We start from the raw sequence: 22,196 nt of genomic DNA, 5'->3' as shown, positions 1-22,196 counted from the left end.
AATACCCTCCCATGTTTCACTCCTGGGACATAAACTCGGCCAAAAGTTGGAAACAGTGTGAAACAAGACTCATTCGATCAAACAACTTTCTTCCATAGTCTTTTTTCCACTTCCACCATGACTCAGCAGTGAAGTTTTTACAAGTACTATATAAGACCATACACACAAATTTTAATTTCAAAACAAAACAGGCAGCCAATTCACAGCACACACTAACACAGGTCCGACATCTACTGTGGTTCACATCTGAGATACCCACTCCAGCATTAGACCAAACGTTATATACCGTCGGTCTGGGTTTTCCATAACTACCTGTCATTAGACTTAGAATATGCCCCAGTACAAAATTATAATTTCTATATTCTTAATGCTAGCTAAAATCTGCTTACATATGAAGCTGCAGGCTTTTGTGATGATTAATTTGGGATGATGTATGATGGACGGTTGCCAAATAATTATAAAATTTATGATCAGCAAGATGCACAATTTTATTGAATTTATTAATAATGTTTGAAATTTATTACTAACAAAAAGTGGTACATCATTCTTAAGGGAAATTACCTCCCCATTCTGTTAGTACAATCAGTTTTCACATAACTGTAATAGAGTTTAAATTATGGGTTACTAACTACAAAAGCATTAATTGTCTAGAAGTAACTTAATTACTCATGTGAGACATACATCTTAAACTACTATGTAGGATGGGGGACTGCATCCTAAAACATGCTGCATTTCTATTACGTGTAGCTACCTTGTCTGATTAATTAAACTACTGTGTAGTATGGGAAACTGCATCCTAAAAAATGCTACATTGCTATTATGTGTAGATACCTTGTCTGATTAATTAAACAGACTTTGATAAAATTTATTTTATCACTAAAATATGACATGCTAACAAAATTGGGTACATCAGCTGATGCACCTCAGTAAGGTCTTTTATCTGACACCTTGTTACTGTATTATTGATTGCTTAAATGGTTGTAATTTCACAATTTTTGCTTTATGATTTTATTCATCCTCATATGTTATAGTTTACATGGAAATGACACACATTTGTAATAAAAAAGTTCATCTTTTTCTGTATCTCCTATGATTGCTCTGATACAAACAGACAACTCAGATGCTTTGAAAACTAACATAACCTGTGCTCAGGTGACCAACACAAAAGAATATCCAGTCATGCTCAAGTCTGACTGTTCCATAAGACCACCTGTTGACTTTTTTACATGAAGATAATGAGATTAAATTAATATAATAGTACAGACAATGTATTACACACTTCAAGGATCAAAATACTAAGCACTACGAGGAAAGGGTTCCATATTAACCAGAATGTGAGCGGAAAGCAGCACCTGAAACAAATGCTGAAATTGTTATAGAGCACTGAACTGATGTCTAAAAAAGTTAAATGGATAATATGGACATTGAAAATACAACTGATGAAGATGTAAAGTAAACAAAACACTGTATACTTGAGGTGCTGAGTGGCTGATAGACACATAAAATTGAAAAATGTTATATTATCCATGTTGGATCTTGTGAACACCACAGTCATTAATGATAGTTGGTGAATGATGCAACCAGCCACATATAGTTCTGATATTTCCTGAGCTTTCAGATAATATCCTTCTCATACATAATACACACACACTTACATAGCTATAGTGTCCAGCCAACTGCAGCTCACCTGGCATATGAGATTGTATTGGTTGGAGTGTACAAGGACAGAAAGGATGTGAGGAAAAAGGAGGTGGGAGTGAGCTCCCTCTGGCACAGGCAGAGGGCGTTGCATATGGTGAACAATAACATAAGGGTGTGGACGAAGGAGGGTGGGAGGAGACAGAACAGAGGAATTGGGAGACTTAAGGGTCAAGGTAACAGTGAAACAGGGGCTAGTGAAGATTGAGACCAAGAGGATTGAAGTTCTAATCGATGTGTTATATGGGCAATTTCCATCTCCATAGTTCAGAGAAGCTGGTTTTGGAGGAAGGGGGGAATCCAGTGACAGCTCACCATCTCACCCACCAGAGCCACATTTCTATACCATGCTCTTGCTGAATCTCTGTCTCAGATTTCAACTTCCCTTCTCTATAACCCTCCTTTTTCCTCCCCACCACTTTTCTCCCTTCACCCACTCTACCTAATACAATCCCACACTGCAGCCTAACTTCATAGCTGGTACGATGTAGTCAGTTGTGAAAATTAACCAAGCAGGTGCAGGAGTGTTTTATATATTCTAGAGCTCTGGGGAATGACACTGGCTGAAAGCTCAGGAAAAATGTTCCATCTCATTTGTATGCCTATTGACCACTCAAGTGCCTCATCTATATGTTGAGTTGCTACTTTTATTCCTTCCATTATTTATATTCCACCAAGGACTTCCCATTGCCATATTTATATAGAAAATACAGTAGCCCAAGAATACAATCCCCAAGAATACAATCCCCAATGCATTAACAAGTAAGAAACAGGTAGCAACACCACATGTGAAGCAATATAGGTTTATTCCCTAGACACTGGCAGAAATTAAAGATACCAAACTTACTGTCCTAGACATTAACAAATTCTTCATCAATGCATGAACTGAGCTAAGATGACTGTATAAACTTCCATTTTTAGCATATTTCCAAATGGAAACTGTTATAATTATTCAATAATAAAAACTACTCATATAGCAGAGGTGGTGTTACTTGTCAAGTATTGAACCCTTAAGTAATCCAGTGGCGAATTTTGGGGTTGGTGCAGGTAGTGGAGGCTACGGGGCTGCAACCTCTCTCCCACCCCACAACCCCAAAGTACAGCTGTTTCTTCTTAATCTCCTCAAAGAAAAAGAAAGATTCTTTGCAACATAGCTTTCAGGCTTAACAGTCTCAAGAATTTTCTCAGTTTTGTAGTCAGTCTAGTCATACTTGCAGTACTGAAATGGTCAAAAACATCTTTTGACTAAACCCTGTTCATTGTAAGTTTAATACAAATGTACATATTACACACTCAAAACTTCCACTTTCATGTTCAAATGTGGTGTTTATTTGCTAATGAAGTTAAATTAAGCCTATGGTGATGATTATTCATTCAATTGCTGATGTTGTCAGGAGTGGTACTTGACCAGAAATTTTACTGACATGTACTGATCAAAACTAGTGTACCAGGGCTCATAACACCAATAATCAATAGGTTAATGTATAATTCATATAAGTTCTCTGCTGACATTGTACATAAGTGTATCTGCATAGTTGAGGTCTTTGGTTGTATAAAGATGTAATAATTATGTTAATTATTTTGGCATTTTAAGAAATTATGTTGTAACTGTATCTCTGGTTTTATATGGAGTCCTCCATGAACATAATAATTTGTGAAAACTCTGCATATTTTACTGGTCCACAAGTAGGGAAGCTAAATGTAAAAATCTGCAGTAAGGCCCCACCGCTATGGAAGTATTGTGATGGGACAGGGAAAGATGGACTTCATGCACAAGGCTCTTGATTCCTTTGTGGCGAGTGGATAGTTTAGTTTGAGTTTTGACTGTGTTACTGAGTGGTCAGTGGCAGCCTTGGTCAGCTATTCTGGCATAAATTGATGCAAGAAGAGCTTTAAAGCATGTAAATTAGCCTCAGATTAAATGTAAAGTGGCCTTGCAACCATGGTATCATTATTGGCTCTGTTTGGTTAAATTTACAATGCCAAGAAGAGCTATATCAGGGCATGGCTACTATGAAGAACCATCGTTGCTTTGTCATCAATTTTATAGCCACTGTAATTTGCCACAAGTGGTACCACCTTTAGCAGAATTGTTATCTAAATATGTACATCCAATGGACCACGTATTATGTATTGAATAATAACTTTTTGTGGAAACTCTAAATGATGTGTGCACATCTGTGATTGTGCCAGTCACATTCCTACACAGGGTCCTTTCCAAGTGAATTAATTCTGAGTATCCTGCTTTTATTAAACTGATTATTTTGGCAGTGAAATATTTTGCAGTTTCATTAACTCTGTGGAGTAGAAGTTTGGTTAGTTTTCTGTGCAATAGCAAATAATTTACTCCACATAATTTTCCATATTAAAGTTTTCCAAATTGTGTTCACAAAGAAAGATTTTCATTAATTAAGAAGCTAGCATTAAAATAATCAATAACAAAAATACAAAGTGCTTACAGCTGTTTGTAAGTAAATGTTATAAAAAGACAGCAGTATTATTTCACTTTGAACAGGTTTGAAACTTGTAATTGTTTTAAAGTAATTTTTCAAGTTGGGTAGTCAATTACAAAGCCAGTTTCACTTGGAGTCCAATGAGAGACTAGTTGCTAGGTCCCTTGTTAACTGTTGAACTAATTTCGCATTATTCATTATTTCTAAAGCTCTTACTAAAGGTAGCTATCGTTTTCTTAATTTTGTGTTTTATCATTTACAACTGATGATGGTTCTTCAAACCATACCAGTTTAAGGGATGCCATAAGCTACTTATGTGATAAATGAAAGTAAAGGCTCTTTCTGAGCAAGTGCAGCAACTAGTACAATCATTTACTCTGCACCAAAACTTTTCCCATAAATAATAGCTGAACTGGCCATTTGTATAGAGTAACTTCTTGCACAAATTTCAGAAGTCCATAGCAATCAGTTCTGTTTCAAAATCATGATTTTTTGTGATAGTTAATTAAAATAATAGTAGTTCTTGCTGTTGCCAGGCAGACTTTGTTAGTAAATTCTTATGTCCTCCTGTATTTGTTCATTATACTGCACAGTATTTTTTGCCAATAGCAAGTGTTATTGTGAGACAGATTGTATTGCTGCATTTATATTACAGTTTACTTTCATATTGGTAGGATTTCAGTTCAAAACACATTTGCTTTGCTGTTTTCATTGTTTCAAAAACTTCGCAATTATGGAGTTACGGTCCAGTTTCTTGTCACTAGGTACAGTCACAGTCAGGCTAAAACCCTTCACAGAAAGTTAACATTATCAGCAATTGCCAGTTGGGTAGTGATTACCAACTGGGTAAGGGCTGGTAGTGTTACAAGCTCTTTGCAGGCTGTACTAACTTTACAATGGACCCCTCTGCACAGTGATATTTGAAATAAAAATTACAAGGTTAAAAGTTAAAAACTGATTAGCAAAAAAACTTGAAGACTTTTAATGCTTTAGTTTCTCAAACTTTCATTCACAGTAACTTCACAAAAAAACACCTAATAGGTGAGTAGGACCAATTTTGAGTAATGCAACAACACCTGGTGGACATGTGCTGGGATCATTGGCCAATCGTTGAATATGAATTTGTTTACATAAATATTAAACTAAGGATAAACAGAGTATACAGTCTGCTCCCATTGAGCTACTGCTAAGTTCCATAGTTCTCCTCAACATATACTGGCAAAAGTTGTTAGTCTTCATGATATCTTTTTTCTACAACTGGCTTAACTTTTCTGAGTCTGAGCTCAAGTCTAGCAGGCAGACATATTAATTTATTAATTCTTTACTACCACCTCTATTTGCAGCAAATTTTGCACAGCATTCACATATGCTCCTGAATAAACCTGTAACATTACAGCATTGTACAATAAATAGTTCATGATATGACACCTATGGCTATGGGTGAGTGCCCTAGACGTTTGGGCTCATCATGTTAATTTCATTTCATTTATTGTATGAAAATGCAAATTACTATATCTATAATGAGTTTTCACAAAAATTTATTACTCTTGTGTGCGTTTTCTACCACAGCACCTAATCAGTACATGGCACGAGTTGGCAGCAATGCACATGAGTAAAAATATTACTCCACCTCATCTCAGGTTAAGTGCAGCAGCTATTATCTTGTTTCTAAGCTACCCACTCTACAAATGGGCTCAACGGTGACAGACTTATTTCACTGTGCTTTTATTAAAGCACTAAACGTACTGTAGAGTCCTTTCTGATTCTTACTGTGAGGCAAATAGTCTGTAGTATTTAAAATATTTAGTTAATTGGTCATTCTTTCTTTTGTGGCTGTTGCTTAACATGTTGGCTGCCATGAGGTCAGCACCGGTCACAGCAGAGCCTTACGCCTGATGCCATGTGCCTGCCAACAGTCACAGCAGAGCCTCATGCTGACACTGTGGCCTGGTCTAGCCTGGTGGTGAAACATCCCTCACTATGTGAGTGGCAGCCAATATGTCAAATATTTTGTTTCCCATCTACAGGATTCTATTACTAGCACAGTCTGCAAGTAGAACACATACAGATTTGGACTAGCCGTGTTTCCCTTTTATTTCAAATACATTCTCAGTGTATGAAATTTGTGTACACAAATATTCTACATCAGTATTTCCGGTATATTTTAAGCAACTTGTCTGCAACCACAGTCGGTGGCATTAAATGGCACCTGTTTTGTTGCAGGCAGCATTATTCCACCAAGGGGTATTTACTGTTTTCATCATCAATTTTTTGCGGGTTTAGTAGTGCTATATTCCAGAATTTAGCACACCACCACATGTTTTCACTGTTAATATATATCTATTTTTGTTCTGAATGCTTCTTGGTATTTCATTTGCTTGTGTATGAATGTTACCAATGTAGGTTCATTTGAGTTTAGAAAAAATGTATTTTTTCTATTTCTTTTTAAATACTTGTGTGTGCACAGTAACTGTTCCTGTGTCATCTTGGGAAACACTGTCAAAGAGCATTGAATCTGTTTGACTTACCTGTGAGTCTACTATTAATAAACATTCTTTCATTTCAACATATAGAACCATAATTTATCTTATAAAAATTATAAAATCCAAAGCAGGCACTGTTGGCAGTGCCCTCAGTTATTACATTTTTCATTTTTTGTTTATATTTACTGTTTACATGAGTAATTACATTGGCATCTTCAGTATTGCCGATTCCAAAAACAAAAAATGGAAAAAAAGAGAGCAACCTTCTTTGCTCAATTTTTTGCAAGGCAAAAGGTAAAATAGTAATATGGTGGAGACTGAATCACTCAAGAATAGTGATGGTGGTTGTGGAGGTGATCACAGTACTTCCTTTTTGGTAGCAGATAGCTGTGTTATTGTGATGAGTAATAGTGTATGAACCTAGTTCAAGTTCCTGTGGTACTAATGATAGTGAGAAAAGTGAGGACTGCATTGTGTCCTCAAAATTTAATTATAAGTGAAAATGCCACTGTGCTACTGAAAAAAAAAGCTTTGCAACAAGTTCAAATTACTCTGAGTTGCTGAAATTTATATTGAAGCCGATTTCCCATCAAGTAGTGTGTTAAGTGAAAAGTTCTCCAGAAATGTTCAATGTGCATGGTTCAGAAAGTCTCCCTGGCTGGCATACTCTAGAGTAGAAAATGCAGTATACTTCAAATTCTGTGTATTGTTTGCTATGTATTACGTTGGCCATCCATCTTCATAGCCTGTGGACTACTTGGTGCAACAAGGATTCAGCAAGTGGAACTGTGCCTTACAGTATTTTAATAACCATTATGTGCTAGAGCATCATAAAAATCCATTTTTACATACACCAAAATATACAAGAAACAAAACTCTGTTGATACTTTATTGGAACAAAATAAAATTAAAAAGACTAAAGAGAATGAAGAGAAACTGAAACCCATAACACAAACAATAATACGAGGTGGAATGCAAAATTTTTGGGACTGGTGCTGTCATCTCGAAAGTAGGAGTAGTAGATCTTTGCACCGCTAGGTGGCGAGAGCTGCATATCTGATGAATCAGTGTGCGGAGTGGCATTCAGCTGGGAGGACATGTTGTGTGTCCACAGTGATTTCTGTAATACTCTGTGTTTAGTGTGTGGCGATTTTACGAGGGATCTGCAAACAGAACAGTGCATGTGTATCAAATTCTGTGCAAATCTCGGGACTTGCAATGATTGATCAACTGTTTGGTGGACAGAGCATGAGCCGTACAATCATCAGTGGAAGAGCCTGGGCTCTCCAAGACCCAAAAAAGTGACACAGGTGAAGAGCAAAGTGAACAGCATGATCATCGTTTTCTTTGATACCAAGGGAATTGTGCACAAAGAATTCATCCCACCCTACCAAACAGTGAATTCCGCATACTACTGTGACATTTTGTGACGGCTCCATGAAAACGTGCGGCGACGATGGCCCGAATTTTGGCATCAAGAGAACTGGCTGTTGCATCATGTCAACACACCCTGTCATCATGTCCTTGCTCACCACGACCTTTTGGCAAAAAACAACATGGTGGTTGTACCCCACCCACTGTACTCACCAGATTTGGCACCTTGCGACTTCGCGCTATTCCCAAAACTGAAACTCAAGTTGAAAGGCCGTCAGAGAGGATTCAAGAAGCATCACTGGCAGTGATAAACACCCTCAAAGAACAGGACTTCCAGAAAACGTTTGGACAGTGGCAGAAGTGCTGGAACCAGTGTGTACATGCGGATAGGAACTGCTTCGAGAGTGGTGGTGACCATTAGTCCAAAGGTAAGGTTTTTAAGAGATGGCAGCACCAGTCCCGAAAATTTTGGATAGCACCTTGTTTGGCATTATGTGGGCATAGGGATCAAGGGCAAATTGGTTTGGATAACTTACTCTCAAAGAAGGAAGGAAGTTTCAAAGCTCTTTATGAACTGCAGAGAAAAATGCAATCAATACAAGTCCTGTGATACAAAAAGAAATATTTGAAACCTGCGGTTTTTTCCTACGAACAAACATTTTAGAACTATTAAAAAAAAAAAGAAAGCTAAATATCTCTCAGTCCTAATTGATGAGACAACTGGTGTCACATCTATTGAGCAAATGTCTAATGTCTTTCTATTTTAGCTATTTTAACGATGAGCAGATGAAGATGTCTGAACATTTTTCTTTGTATTTTGTTCTTATTACTTCAACTGCACCAAAAACTCCTCAGGCAATTTTGAAAACTTTGAAAGATATGAGTCTGGATTTCAAATAGCTTAGAGGGTAAGATTATAATGGCAATCACAATATGAATGGAAGAGTATACCAGCATGTATTGCTCAATTACAACCTCAAGCTATTTTGTACACTGTATGTGGCACTGTTTAAATCTTGCAATATCAGAATCTTGCCAAGTCCAAGACATCACAAACTGTTTCAGAATCACTGACAGAACATACTTGTTTCTTAACATAGCAAATAGGAAGACATTTCATCAAAGAAAACTAATGACTTTTCCAGTGAATAAAAAAAACTGCATTTAAAGAAACTATGTGGAACAATATGGGTAGAGAGGCATGTCTCTATAATGATTTTTGTCAAATTTCTGGAGGCCGTACACAAATGTTTGGATGACTTTAGCCATTGGACTTACCATGACTTGTTGAATGGTGCCATCGAATTAGTCAACCCTGTTCACACACTGAAATTTTTTGTTTCCCTTTTTGTAAGTGAATTCATTTTTAGCAACAGCATTTAAGTACATACTTACAGAAAGATGATTTGAATTTGGCTGTCACAGTAAACCATTCTCAAATGCTTCAAGAGCAGTTGTTGGACATTAGAAAAAATGTACATCATTTTGAGAAACGTTTTTATAAAGCAAGAGCAAAGTGTAAAAAACACAAGATGCCAATCATTATTCCAAGGACAAATAAATGGCAAGTCGATTGGTGCAACTCAGATATTGCTGATCCCAAAGTGTATCATGGTATTTCTTTCTTTCTTCAATTTTTGGATGGCATGATTTCAGAAATAAGGAGTAGGTTTTTAGCCCAGAAAAATAGTCTGCCTTCAAAAGGCTGAACTTGCCCAGTGGACACAGACACTAATTTTTATAACACGTGTGCCTTGCCCTCACTTGAATATCTGCAGTTTCTCTTATGCACTACACAGTCATATTCCCGTGTACTTATTCAAAATCTGTTCATAATTCTTTTAATTACTAGACTGCAAATGATCTTCCATGTCTGTAGTTATGTGTAGTACCTGCTCCTTGAACAACAATTGTTCTTTAATATGTTTCACTGGAGGCAGGGTCTGTGGCTCCCTGTCCAACAACGATGATGAACTAGATGGCTAGACACATGTTTCAATATCACTTTCACTTGTTAAGCATGTATCATCATCATCATCATACTTATGCACATTGGCCACACAGTCGAGTATATACAATACCACACATTCCACTGACTCATCTTGCAGAAATGCTAATATTTCATCTGCCACCTCTTTCTCCTTGGGTCCCTTTCTGATGAAATGTCAACTTTGGCAACTGATGATGTAGATACAATGTAATGTTTGCTTTGTTCATCATTGCCATTGCTCTGCTTTGAATCAACACCACACTATAGCACTGTTGACAGTTACTTGTTGACTAAGCAGTTCAACTACGCTCTGCAATGTCATGCTGTGCTCACCATTTGATACCTCCAGTCCCACCTCCTATTGCCAATAGCAGCCAATATTGTGGTTGCATGGTGCACAATATGTGCGGTGTCAAATACTGCAAACATCATTGGCCTTTTGCAACTTCACACTCAATGTGTTCCTTGTCAGTACGCAGCATGCAATTGGTTAAACAATGATGTCCCTGATCACTGGATTGGCAGCAAGGGGCTAGATAATAGAACTTCTTTTGCACAGCCTCCATGTTCAGCTGATCTGATATCTTGCGAGTTTTATCTTTGGGGTTCATAAACAATTATTTCTATGTGCCTCTGCTACCAGGTGAACTATCTGACTTAAGGAATGGGACTGAAGCAGTTATTGCAAGGAGTGGTGGAAGAGGCAACCTGAGGCAGCCACAATGAAGCACTGCCAATTAAGAACTCTATGGCAGGACAGGCAAGGGGATGCTAATGAGTGGAGGTGGGTGTAGGACTTACTAATCAAGAGTTGGGAAAAACTGTCCTTTTGACTCAATATTGGCCATGTGATGAATGGTCCTCACATTGAACATTCGTAAGAAAAACTGTTTGCATTGTTCTTTCATTTGATGTATTATTTACAATTCTAAGTTGAATGTAATAAATGCTACAAAACCTTAAAACCCCAATATTCATTTTGGAACATCTACTATTTTGTTTTGACATTTAATAACAAACTGTGATACCATTTTCTACACCTTTATTATTTTTTTTTACATTTAAAATATCACTTAGATCAGTTGGCTTAAGCACTTATCATAAAATATTAAGAAAATATCTCCATTTACTCTGGAGAATTGGAGACGTCACCAAAATACAAACATTTTTATGATCTCGACCAGTGTGGCCAACAACTGCTGGATGGTCATTGGTGCATATTGACATGCTGCAATACGTTACCAAAACACGTCCCACAGGAACTCTATGGGATTTAAGTTGAGGTAACAGGCAGGCCAGTCCATTTGCCGAATATGCTATTGCTTCAAGAGCTCTTCCACCTGCACTGTTTGATTTGGTCAGGCATTGTCATCCATAAAAATTACGTCAGGACTGAAAGCACTCTTCAACAGATGTACATGTGGAAGTACTACAATATCACAATAACACCAACTGGTGAGTATACTATGTTCAGAGATTTGGAGGTTGGTATGCCCATGCAACATTACACTTCTCCACACCATAACACCTGAAGCGCCAAACAATCACGGTCAACAATGTTTCTTGGTGTATAAATGTTGATACCTCTTGCCATATGATGGTATGTCCAGCACTGTTGAGCATGATCATTTTTGGGGTCCAGGTGTTGTGGTGTGCGGAGGCATAATGTGTTGCAAGCATGTACTTACATCCAATTCTTTGAACACATTGCACTCACCAATCAATGTTATTGTGACATTGTACTATTTCCCCACATGCATCTTCTCAAGGGTGCATTTGCCCTTGACTTCATTTTTATGGATGACAATGGGTGACCACACTGAACACTGCTATTGGAGGAGCTCTTGAAAGCATATTTGGCAAATGGATTGGCCTGCTTGTTCCCTTGAGTTAAACCCCACAAAGCACATGTGGGACACATAGGGGAGACATATTACAGCCCTTCAACATGCATGAATGACCATCCAGCAGTTGTCAACTGTGCTAGTGGAGGAATGGAGTACTCCACCACAAGAGCTCGTTACCAACCTTATGGCCAGCAAGGGAGATGAGGTACTGGCAGAAGCAAAGCTGTGAGGGCGGGGCGTGAGTTGTGCTTGGGTAGCTCAGTTGGTAGAGCACTTACCGGCAAAAGGCAAAGGTCTCGGGTTTGAGTCTCAGTCCGGCACACAGTTTTAATCTGCTGGGAAGTTTCTTAACTTCTATATTATCCTCTAGCAGTGCTTCCACAATCCAAATTTCATTGAACTATATTACTTAGCAGTGACACATCATTCCAAAACTATTTTCATGCTTAAGTTTTGCACACCAGTGTGTTTTCAACATACGAATCTGTTCTTGAGCAAAATCGCTGCATTTTTCCTAAAGGCCCATACATCATGCAATCTTGCCAACATTAACAAAATGAATTATTGTGTCATAAATGAAAATAAACAAAAAATGTAAAAGATGACACAGAATATTAGAAATTACATCATCCTTGCAAAATTAAATACAGCATGTAGCTGTTACTATTGTGGTATTCAGTCCAAAGACTTGTTTGACACAGCTCTCTATGCTACTCTATCCTGTGCAAGCCTCTTCATCTCTGTATAACCACAGCAACCTGCATCCTTCCGAACTTGCTTTCTGTATTCTCTTCTTGGTCTCTCTCTATAATTTTTACCACCAGACTTCCCACATGTACTAAACTTGTGATCCCTTCATGTCTCAGAATGTGCCCTATCAACAAATCACTTCTCTTAATCAAGTTGGGCCATAAATTTCTTTTCTCCCCAATTCTATTCAGTACATCCTCATTAGTTACATGATCTATCCATCTAATCTATGTGGCGAAAGATTCAAAACTAGATTTACGTTCCTGTAGCCAGAATATTAAAGATTTTGTTACTTGTGAGCAATGTGTAGTTCATAAAGAAGGAAGTCTTACGTGTCAACAAACTCAAAGCATTAATCATAAACTGTAGAGAAATGAAATGAAGCTGCTGATCAACTGAGTGACGAAACTACTACACGTGTATGTGCTCCCACTACAAAGGATATCTACACTGAGAGTTCCATCTTGAAATTGTTTCGTTCCAAGGCAACAAAAGTCAGCCTCCCAGTTTTCATGTCACTAGGTACGCACATTTCTATTAATCTCAAATTACTATTGCCAATTGGTATTTATTTCAATATTGCACACCAAGGAATGGTGTTAAATATCCAGGCATTGATCAATATGGCATGATGGCAATTGACTTGTGACTGCTGATCAAGATAATGATGGCTTGGATGATATGTTGAAATGATAATGATCTGGAAAGGAGTGGTTTCAATCCCTTAAAAGCCACAAGGGCCACCCGTGCTTCCAGGCTTCAATATATCCGAAGGTTCCAGATGTGCTGGTTTCAAGATGTACCATGTTGTTGTTGTGGTCTTCAGTCCTCAGACTGGTTTGATGCAGCTCTCCATGCTGCTCTATCCTGTGCAAGCTTCATCATCTCCCAGTACCTACTTCAACCTACATCCTTCTGAATCTGCTTAGTGTATTCATCTCTTGGTCTCCCTCTACGATTTTTACCCTCCACGCTGCCCTCCAATACTAAATTGGTGATCCCTTGATGCCTTAGAACATGTCCTACCAACCGATCCCTTCTTCTAGTCAAGTTGTGCCACACACCTCCTCATTAGTTATGTGATCTACCCATCTAATCTTCAGCATTCTTCTGTAGCACCACATTTCGAAAGCTTCTATTCTCTTCTTGTCTAAACTATTTATCGTCCATGTTTCACTTCCATACATGGCTATACTCCATACAAATACTTTCAGAAACGACTTCCTGACACTTAAGTCTATACTCAATGTTAACAAATTTCTCTTCTTCAGAAACGCTTTCCTTCCCATTGCCAGTCTACATTTTATGTCCTGTCTACTTCGACCATCATCAGTTATTTTGCTCCCCAAATAGCAAAACTCCTTTACTACTTTAAGTGTCTCATTTCCTAAGCTAATACCCTCAGTATCACCCGACTTAATTCTATTACATTCCATTATCCTCGTTTTGCTTTTGTTGATGTTCATCTTATATCCTCCTTTCAAGACACTATCCATTCCATTCAACTGTTCTTCCAAGTCCTTTGCTGTCTCTGACAGAATTACAATGTCATCAGCAAACCTCAAAGTTTTTATTTCTTCTCCATGGCTTTTAATACCTACTCCGAATTTTTCTTTTGTTTCCTTCACAGCCTGCTCAATATACAGATTGAATAACACCGGGGAGAGGCTACAACCCTGTCTCACTCCCTTCCCAACCACTGCTTCCCTTTCATGCCCCTCAACTCTTATAACTGCCATTTGGTTTCTATACAAATTGTAAATAGCCTTTTGCTCCCTATATTTTACCCCTGCCACCTTCAGAATTTGAAAGAGAGTATTCCAGTCAACATTGTCAAAAGTTTTCTCTAAGTCTACACATGCTAGAAATGTAGGTTTGCCTTTCCTTAATCTAGCTTCTAAGATAAGTCGTAGAGTCAGTATTGCCTCACGTGTTACAATATTTCTACGGAATCCAAACTGATCTTCCCCTAGGTCGGCTTCTACTATTTTCTCCATTCATCTGTAAAGAATTCGCATTAGTATTTTGCAGCTGTGGCTTATTAAACTGATAGTTCGGTAATTTTCACATCTGTCAACACCTGCTTTCTTTGGGATTGGAATTATTATATTCTCCTTGAAGTCTGAGGGTATTTCGCCCGTCTCATACATCTTGCTCACCAGATGGTAGAGTTTTGTCAGGACTGGCTCTCCCAAGGCCGTCAATAGTTCTAATGGAATGTTGTCTACTCCCGGGGCCTTGTTTCGACTCAGGTCTTTCAGTGCTCTGTCAAACTCTTCACGCAGTATCATATCTCCCATTTCATCTTCATCTACATCCTCTTCCATTTCCATAATATTGTCCTCAAGTACATCGCCCTTGTATAGACACTCTATATACTCCTTCCACCTTTCTGCTTTCCCTTCTTTGCTTAGAACTGGGTTTCCATCTGAGATCTTAATATTCATACAAGTGGTTCTCTTTTCTCCAAAGGCCTCTTTAATTTTCCTGTAGGCAGTATCTATCTTACCCCTAGTGAGATACCATATTTACTCGATCTATGCCGCACTCGAATCTAAGCCGCACCTGAAATTTGAGACTCGAAATTCAAGGGAGAGAAAAGTTTTAGGCCGCACCTCCAAATCGAAACAAAGTTGGTCCATTGTAATATGAGACACAATTTAGGTCGAATGAATGACGATACAGCTACAATAGTTTGGTTCGAGTCGTAAGCTTAGCAGTTAAGCTTTACCAGGTAGCCATTGCTATGCGTCAGGCGCTCCGTCCGTATTTATACGGGTACCCTTCCTTTTTCACGTGCTTCGTCTGGTTTGAATCGATTGCTTATTTTGCTTTGATCTGATAAGTGCCGTTTTCTTTGCTATAGGTGTTTACGTCACTCTAAGCTGAAAATGCATTACTGTACTGTGTCATGCATTGTTTGTCGCATTCTGATAGTGCGTGTTTACGGCCTGTCGCCGCTCGCGGCATGACTTGCTTTTGTGCGCGCTACCGCCGCTTAAAAAAAAAAAAAAAAAGAAAAAGAGGAATCGTCTCATTAGCGAAATAATGGCAAGAGACTGCTATTTGTTGTTACTTACACTGCTGCTTTCTTTGATAATGATCAACAAGAACCAAATAATAGACTGCGTATGATAGAACATGTTCTGAATGAGAGTTAGGCGCAAATTTTTCTCCGTTTTAAAATCTTTGCAGCCACTTCTTTAGTACATCAAATTCTGCACAGAAATTAGTCATCTTACATTTAAAATCTAGTCAGTTGCCGTGCTTCATTTCTGACTGCACCACTATTAGGCATAAGAATAATATGAATATAAACATGACATGATACGTATATTCTTCCGCGTTTGCTGTTGTCTCACTCTAGTTTCGTAGTTTATTAGGCAGACAGGATTTACATGAGATAGCAGCAAACACGAAAGAATACATGGCAAAATGTTTATATTCGTATTATTCTTATGGTGAAGAGAATACTGCATGTGATTCACATTTCATCAGGTTCCTATTAGCAACCATATCTTCTCACAGGTAGGAAAAAACTCGGAACGTAGAGTTGGCCATATTGACGAACATCCCTAACAGTCTTGCCAGTCGGATTTTCGTAGTACATTGAAATTCTGCTACATTCGAAGATGAACAATACGGAATTTGTATTTACTTCGTTGGATAATGTATGAAAATGCAGTGGTCAAAACTCAGGGTGGAGAAAAAAAAGCTCATCTTCTACCTTTTTTTTAAATTTATTTACTGATGCAGAGGTTTCGGCACCAGTATTTATCTTTGTGCCCACAAAGCATGCTTGTATAGCGCTACATATATTCGACGGCAGAAGTTAGTTGTGGCGGTACCTACCAACATTTTTCAGAACTTCCGCTTGCTTTGCACTAGATTCTAAGCCAATTTCTTTTAGCCCTCTTCTTTTTACCTACTTGATCCTCTGCTGCCTTCACTACTTCATCCCTCAAAGCTACCCATTCTTCTTCTAATGTATTTCTTTCACCCATTCCTGCCATTTGTTCCCTTACGCTCTCCCTGAAACTCTGTACAACCTCTGGTTTAGTCAGTTTATCCAGATCCCATCTCCTTAAATTCCCCCCTTTTTGAAGTTTCTTCAGTTTTAATCTACGGTTCATAACCAATAGATTGTGGTCAGAGTCCACATCTGCCCCTGGAAATGTCTTACAATTTAAAACCTGGTTCCTAAATCTCTGTCTTATCATTATATAGTCTATTTGAAATCTGTCAGTATCTCCAGGCTTCTTCCATGTATACAACCTTCTTTTATGATTCTTGAACCAAGTGTTAGCTACGATTAAGTTGTGCTCTGTGCAAAATTCTACCAGGCGGCTTCCTCTTTCATTTCTTATCCCCAATCCATATTCACCTACTACGTTTTCTTCTCTCCCTTTTCCTACTACCGAATTCCAGTCACCCATGAGTATTAAATTTTCATCTCCCTTCACTATCTGAATAATTTCTTTTATTTCGTCATACATTTCTTCAATTTCTTCATCATCTGCAGAGCTAGTTGACATATAAACTTGTACTACTGTAGTAGGCGTGGGCTTTGTGTCTATCTTGGCCACAATAATGCGTTCACTATGCTGTTTGTAGTAGCTTACCCGCATTCCTATTTTTTTTTATTCATTATTAAGCCTACTCCTGCATTACCCCTATTTGACTTTGTATTTATAACCCTGTATTTGCCTGATATACTCCAAAATGGTGTGATATTACTTCAGACAATCATTCACAGTTACTACACAATGTAACTATAGAACACTATTAATAGGTGCATTCCACAAAGCTTTCACTGCAGTGAAAATAAATTTGACCTACTTTACAGAATTGCGAGAAAATCCCCCATGACTGCTAGTGCCTCTGATGGTGCGCTCCTTCCAATTGGTGCCCCCCCCCCCCCCCCCCCCTCAGGGAGGAGGGGGTCCTCATCCGCCTTAAAGTGATTGTTCACACCTCAGGTCATACCTCCTGAACTCCTGACAGAGGGAACAATTGGCAGTTTGGGAAGGCAACAACTCAGGCAATCACCCCTCCCTGAGCCTGACCTGTACCAGGGGTACATGCAAACTCTACCTGTCAACGTAGGCCTGGGAACTACGCATTACCCAGTCACCTCTTATGTGCAGTACAAATGGGCTGGCCTTCAGGAGTGCACAGGGAGGAAGAAGAAGCAAAGAGGAACCTCAAACACTGAATTGGAGGAAGGATAGGAGAAGGAAAACAAAGAAAAAGATAAGAAAACAGTGGAGGGACTGTTCTGATGTCAGGCTACTGAAAATTCAGAACACATTCTAAAAAATATCCCAGACATGTTCCCCAAGGGAGAGGAAAAAAGAACAGCAGGAGCATAGACATGCAGCATGGAAGAGAAAAGGTGCTGCAAAGGCTGGGGGGCTCCATGGCCATCATAGCCAAGCATGAACTCACCAAAGAGTGGTGAGCCCCCTGAAGGTATAGTCGGCTCATGGTTCTATGTAAATTCAGATTTGGTACCAATCTGTTTGTAAATTGTTAAAATGAACACTTTTTCCTTGAAATGCAGTTAAACTGAAATTTTACCGTATTTTAAAGTAAATTAGTTGTTAATACTGATGTTAAAAGTGACTAAAAATTGGAAATACTTGTTCCACTGGTCATTGTGTTTATGCTTAATTTATTGTGATACTAAATGCTGTAGAATTTTGTTCAGCTAGTGTGTTCAAAACATTTTGCTGTCCTCAGTTTGATTTCAGTTATTAGAAGAGGCATACTGTTAAAGTAAAACTGCACTTTTGTATTGATCTTGACTAAAGTTATTAATAAATTAATAAGTGCCCAAATGTCAACCTTAACTCACTCAATCAGTTCTACCACTTTATCCTGTCCATTGAACCCCACACATTACATTTTGGTAGCACAGAATGCTTGATTGATTCATTATTTGAGATTAGAAGAGTTAATTTATGAATTACAACAATGGAAGTTAAAGGTTAACAGCACTGTCTGTGAGCTGCTTCAACAAATAAGTCAAATAGTCACTTGCTGGAGGCGCGACAAATTAAAGTGCCCCATGAGGTACGTTCAACTGCTGCTGCAATTAATGCTGGATTTGAGGAAATGACAAAGGTCCTTCTGAGTGAAGATACTTGGGTGCCTAATCAAATACAGAGGATGCAGGCCCGTTTTATTCACTACCTATACAGAATGACTGATTTGGTGGGTGTGGAAAAGATACAGGCACATACTTAAGTACCATATAGTAACATTAATCAAGAATGGTTCCAGACCAGTAATAGAAGATTAAGGGTCATAGATGGTGAAGTTAATTTGAGGGATCACAATAGTGAGGCAGGGTGAATGATCCCTGATACTCTGTTTGTGAAAATGCAGAACTTGTTACAGGAAATTTTAAACGAATGTTCCCATTTTTCATTGAATTCAGTTGATCACTTTACAGTGGAGCTTCAGAATAGAGCACAGACCATGGACATGAGTGACTTGGGTCCTTTGAGATACATTGCTGTTCAAGCAAAGGATAATTTGCGTAATGATTTTTTGCATAGAAGAAAACAATACATGGAAACAGTTTAGGACTAGAATTTGCAGGTTAATTGCAGCCAGAGCTGTGCAAGATTTAATTTATTGTCACTATGGACATGAACAGATGACTCATGAGTCAGTACTAAATCATATGGAGTGAGTTAAAATAAGTATGGTAAGCTCGGAACTGAAATACCAAAGAGCAGGTAATAAGTCATATTTTAGGGGGGTTGAAACCTGAGAGTAGGCAGCATGCGATATTTTGTCAAATCCCCATTACATTGGTTCAATTACATGAAGTAGTGAGACAAATGCAGGCCACAGAATTTGTGGATTCCCTTAGAGACAGCCACTGTGTAAAAGGGAGAACTTGGGAGAGTGCTGAGTTAGAGGGGAGGCTGAAGGAGCATGGCTTCAATAGAAAGGCACAGCAAGGAAGCTGTGATTTATAAAGGACAGTAGATAGGGGCTCACATAAGATAATTCATTGGAAGTGTGGCAAACAGTGACATATAAGTGAATGGATGAGTAAGGTAAGCCAAGGAGAAGAATTGTGACAATTATGCCAAGGGGGAAGCAAACTGATTAAAGGGATTCCACACTTGCCACTGGTACGTGCAGCATAGAATAAGGAACCAGTCTGCATTCTGTTGGAATTAGGCAGTATTGTCTCAGCAGCCTATTATAAATGGTTTTTGCAGCATCAGGGAATGTGGAAGAGAGAAAGTTTGTAGCAGAGTGTGGACAATATCTGACTGCTGAGAAGTTAAAGGTAACTGAAAATTTAGTCACTGCCTGTATTGGGGGGGGGGGGGGGGGGGCTGATTTTTAAAGTGGAGGTGGATCTGTTTACTGAATGGCCAGGACTGCACTTTAATTTCAAGTTTACATCATAAAGGTTCTTCTAGTTTCGCTGGCATGGGCAAGGAGGGACGATGATGGTGGCAGCTGATGTACTTAGTGTGGAGGTAGGTTGTGTGGAGTAGTCAGATTCATTAGAGGTCCAGCATTCAGATGAGTTTATGAAAGGTTCAAAGAAAATGTAAGTTACTTTCAAACATGTACCCAACCTATACATTACAGTTGGTGGTTACTTCAATTTAACCTCAATATGCTGGCAAAAATACACATTTAAATCTGGATGTACACATAAAACATAACCAGAAATTGTGCTAAATGTATCCCCTGAAAATTATTTCCAGCAATTAGTTCATGCGCATACTCAAATAATAAATGGTTGTGAAAACAAACCTGTCCTCTTAGCAACAAATAATTCTGAGCTAGTAACAAGCATCAAAATGGACAAAGGGAATAGTGAACACACGGTTGTCATAGCAAGACTGAATATCCTAAATCCACCAAAAATAAATGAAAAATATATCTATTCCAAAAAGCAGCTAAACATTCGCTTGACACTTCCTGAGAGACAACCTCCACTCCTTCCAAATTAACAATGTAAATCTAGACCAGATATGGTTTGAATTCAAAAAAATAATATCAACAGCAACTGAGAGATTTATACCAAATAAATTAACAAAACACAGAACTGATTCCCTGTGGTATTCAAAAGAGGTCAGAACGCTGTTGCAGAAACACCAAAAGAAGCACACCAAATTTAAATGAACGCAAAATCCCCACAATTAGCTACCTTTTACAGAAGCTCGAAATGTAGTGCAAACCTCGATGTGAGATGGTTATACCAGTTTCCACAATGAAACTGTCTCGAAACCTATACAAAAAACAGGTTCTGGCAGTATGTAAGGTATGCTACAGGCAAGGTACAATCAATGCCTTCACTGCACAATAGCAATGGTAATACTATCAATGACAGTGCTACTAAAGCAGGGTCACTAAGCACAATGTACTGAAATTCTTCCACCGCGGAAGATGAAGTAAATATTCCAGAATTCAGGAACAGCTGCCAACATGAGTAACTTGGAAGTAGATATCCTTGGAGTACTGAAGCAACTTAAATCACTTGATAAAAGCAAATTTCCCAGTCCAGGTTGTATATCAGTTAGGTTCCTTTCAGAGTATGCTGATGCAAAAGCTACTTACTTAACAATCATAGATAACCACTCGCTTGATGAAAGATCTGTACCAAAATTGCACAGGTCACACTAACATTCAAGAAAGGCAATAGGAGCAATTCACTAAATTACAGGCCCATGTCCTTAACGTTGATATGCAGAAGGATTTTGTGACATATGTTGTGTTTGAACATTACGAATAACCTTGAAGAGAACAGTCTATTGACACACAGTGAAAACGGATTTAGGAAACATCAGTCTTGTGAAACACAACTAGTCTTTTACTCACGTGACATGCTGAGTACTATCGGAAAGGGATTTCAAAGTGATTCCATATTTCTAGATTCCCAGAAGGCTTTTGACACCATACCTCGCAAGAAACTTGCAATCAAATTGCGTGCTTATGGAATATTGTCTCAGTTAATGACTGGATTCATGATTTCCTGTCAGAGAAGTCACAGCTTACAGTAATAAATGAAAAGTCTTCAAGTAAAACAGAAATGATTTTCGGTGTTCCTCAAGGTAGTGTTACAGGCCTTCTGCTGTTCCTTACCTATATAAATGATTCAGTAGACAATCTGAGCAGCTGTCTTATGCTGTTTGCAGATGATGTTGTATTTATTACCTATTAAAGACATCTGAAGATAACAACCAACCGCAAAATTATTTAAATAAGATATCTGTATGGTGAGAAAATTGGCAATTGACCCCAAATAATGAAAAGTGAAAGGTCATCACGTGGGTGCTAAAAAGACCCCATTCAACTTCAGTTACACAATAAATCAATCAAATCCAAAGGCTGTAAATTCAATGAAATACCTAGAAATTACAGTAACAAACAACTTAAATAGGAAATAACACGCTGAAAATGCTGTGAGGAAGGCGAACCAAAGACTACAATTTATTGGCAGAACACATAGAAGATGCAATAGATCTGCTAAAGAAACTGCCTATGCTACACTTGTCCATCCTCTTTTGGAGTACTGCTGCATGGTGTGTAGTCCTTGCCAGATAGGATTAATGGAGCACAT

At 38.4% G+C, this 22,196-nt stretch overlaps 1 protein-coding gene across 3 annotated transcripts in view; it reads right to left on the bottom strand.

Annotated features, from left to right (window-relative positions):
* Window positions 1-518: 518 nt before the first annotated feature.
* LOC124722052 overlaps window positions 519-22,196 on the bottom strand; it is an 85,182-nt gene continuing 63,504 nt past the window's right edge. For 2 of the 3 annotated variants that reach the window (XM_047247244.1, XM_047247246.1), the window contains one exon: window positions 520-1,352. In XM_047247244.1, coding sequence (XP_047103200.1) covers window positions 1,324-1,352 — 29 coding nt within the window. In that variant the 3' untranslated portion in view covers window positions 520-1,323. Of the gene's footprint in view, window positions 1,353-22,196 lie in introns of all 3 variants that reach the window. The other variant, XM_047247245.1, reaches the window with a different exon arrangement.

Source organism: Schistocerca piceifrons, chromosome X, assembly GCF_021461385.2.
Source record: "Schistocerca piceifrons isolate TAMUIC-IGC-003096 chromosome X, iqSchPice1.1, whole genome shotgun sequence".
Lineage (NCBI taxonomy): Eukaryota > Metazoa > Arthropoda > Insecta > Orthoptera > Acrididae > Schistocerca > Schistocerca piceifrons.
Note: the sequence above shows the minus strand (reverse complement) of the source record. Positions and strands in the feature narration are given on the sequence as shown.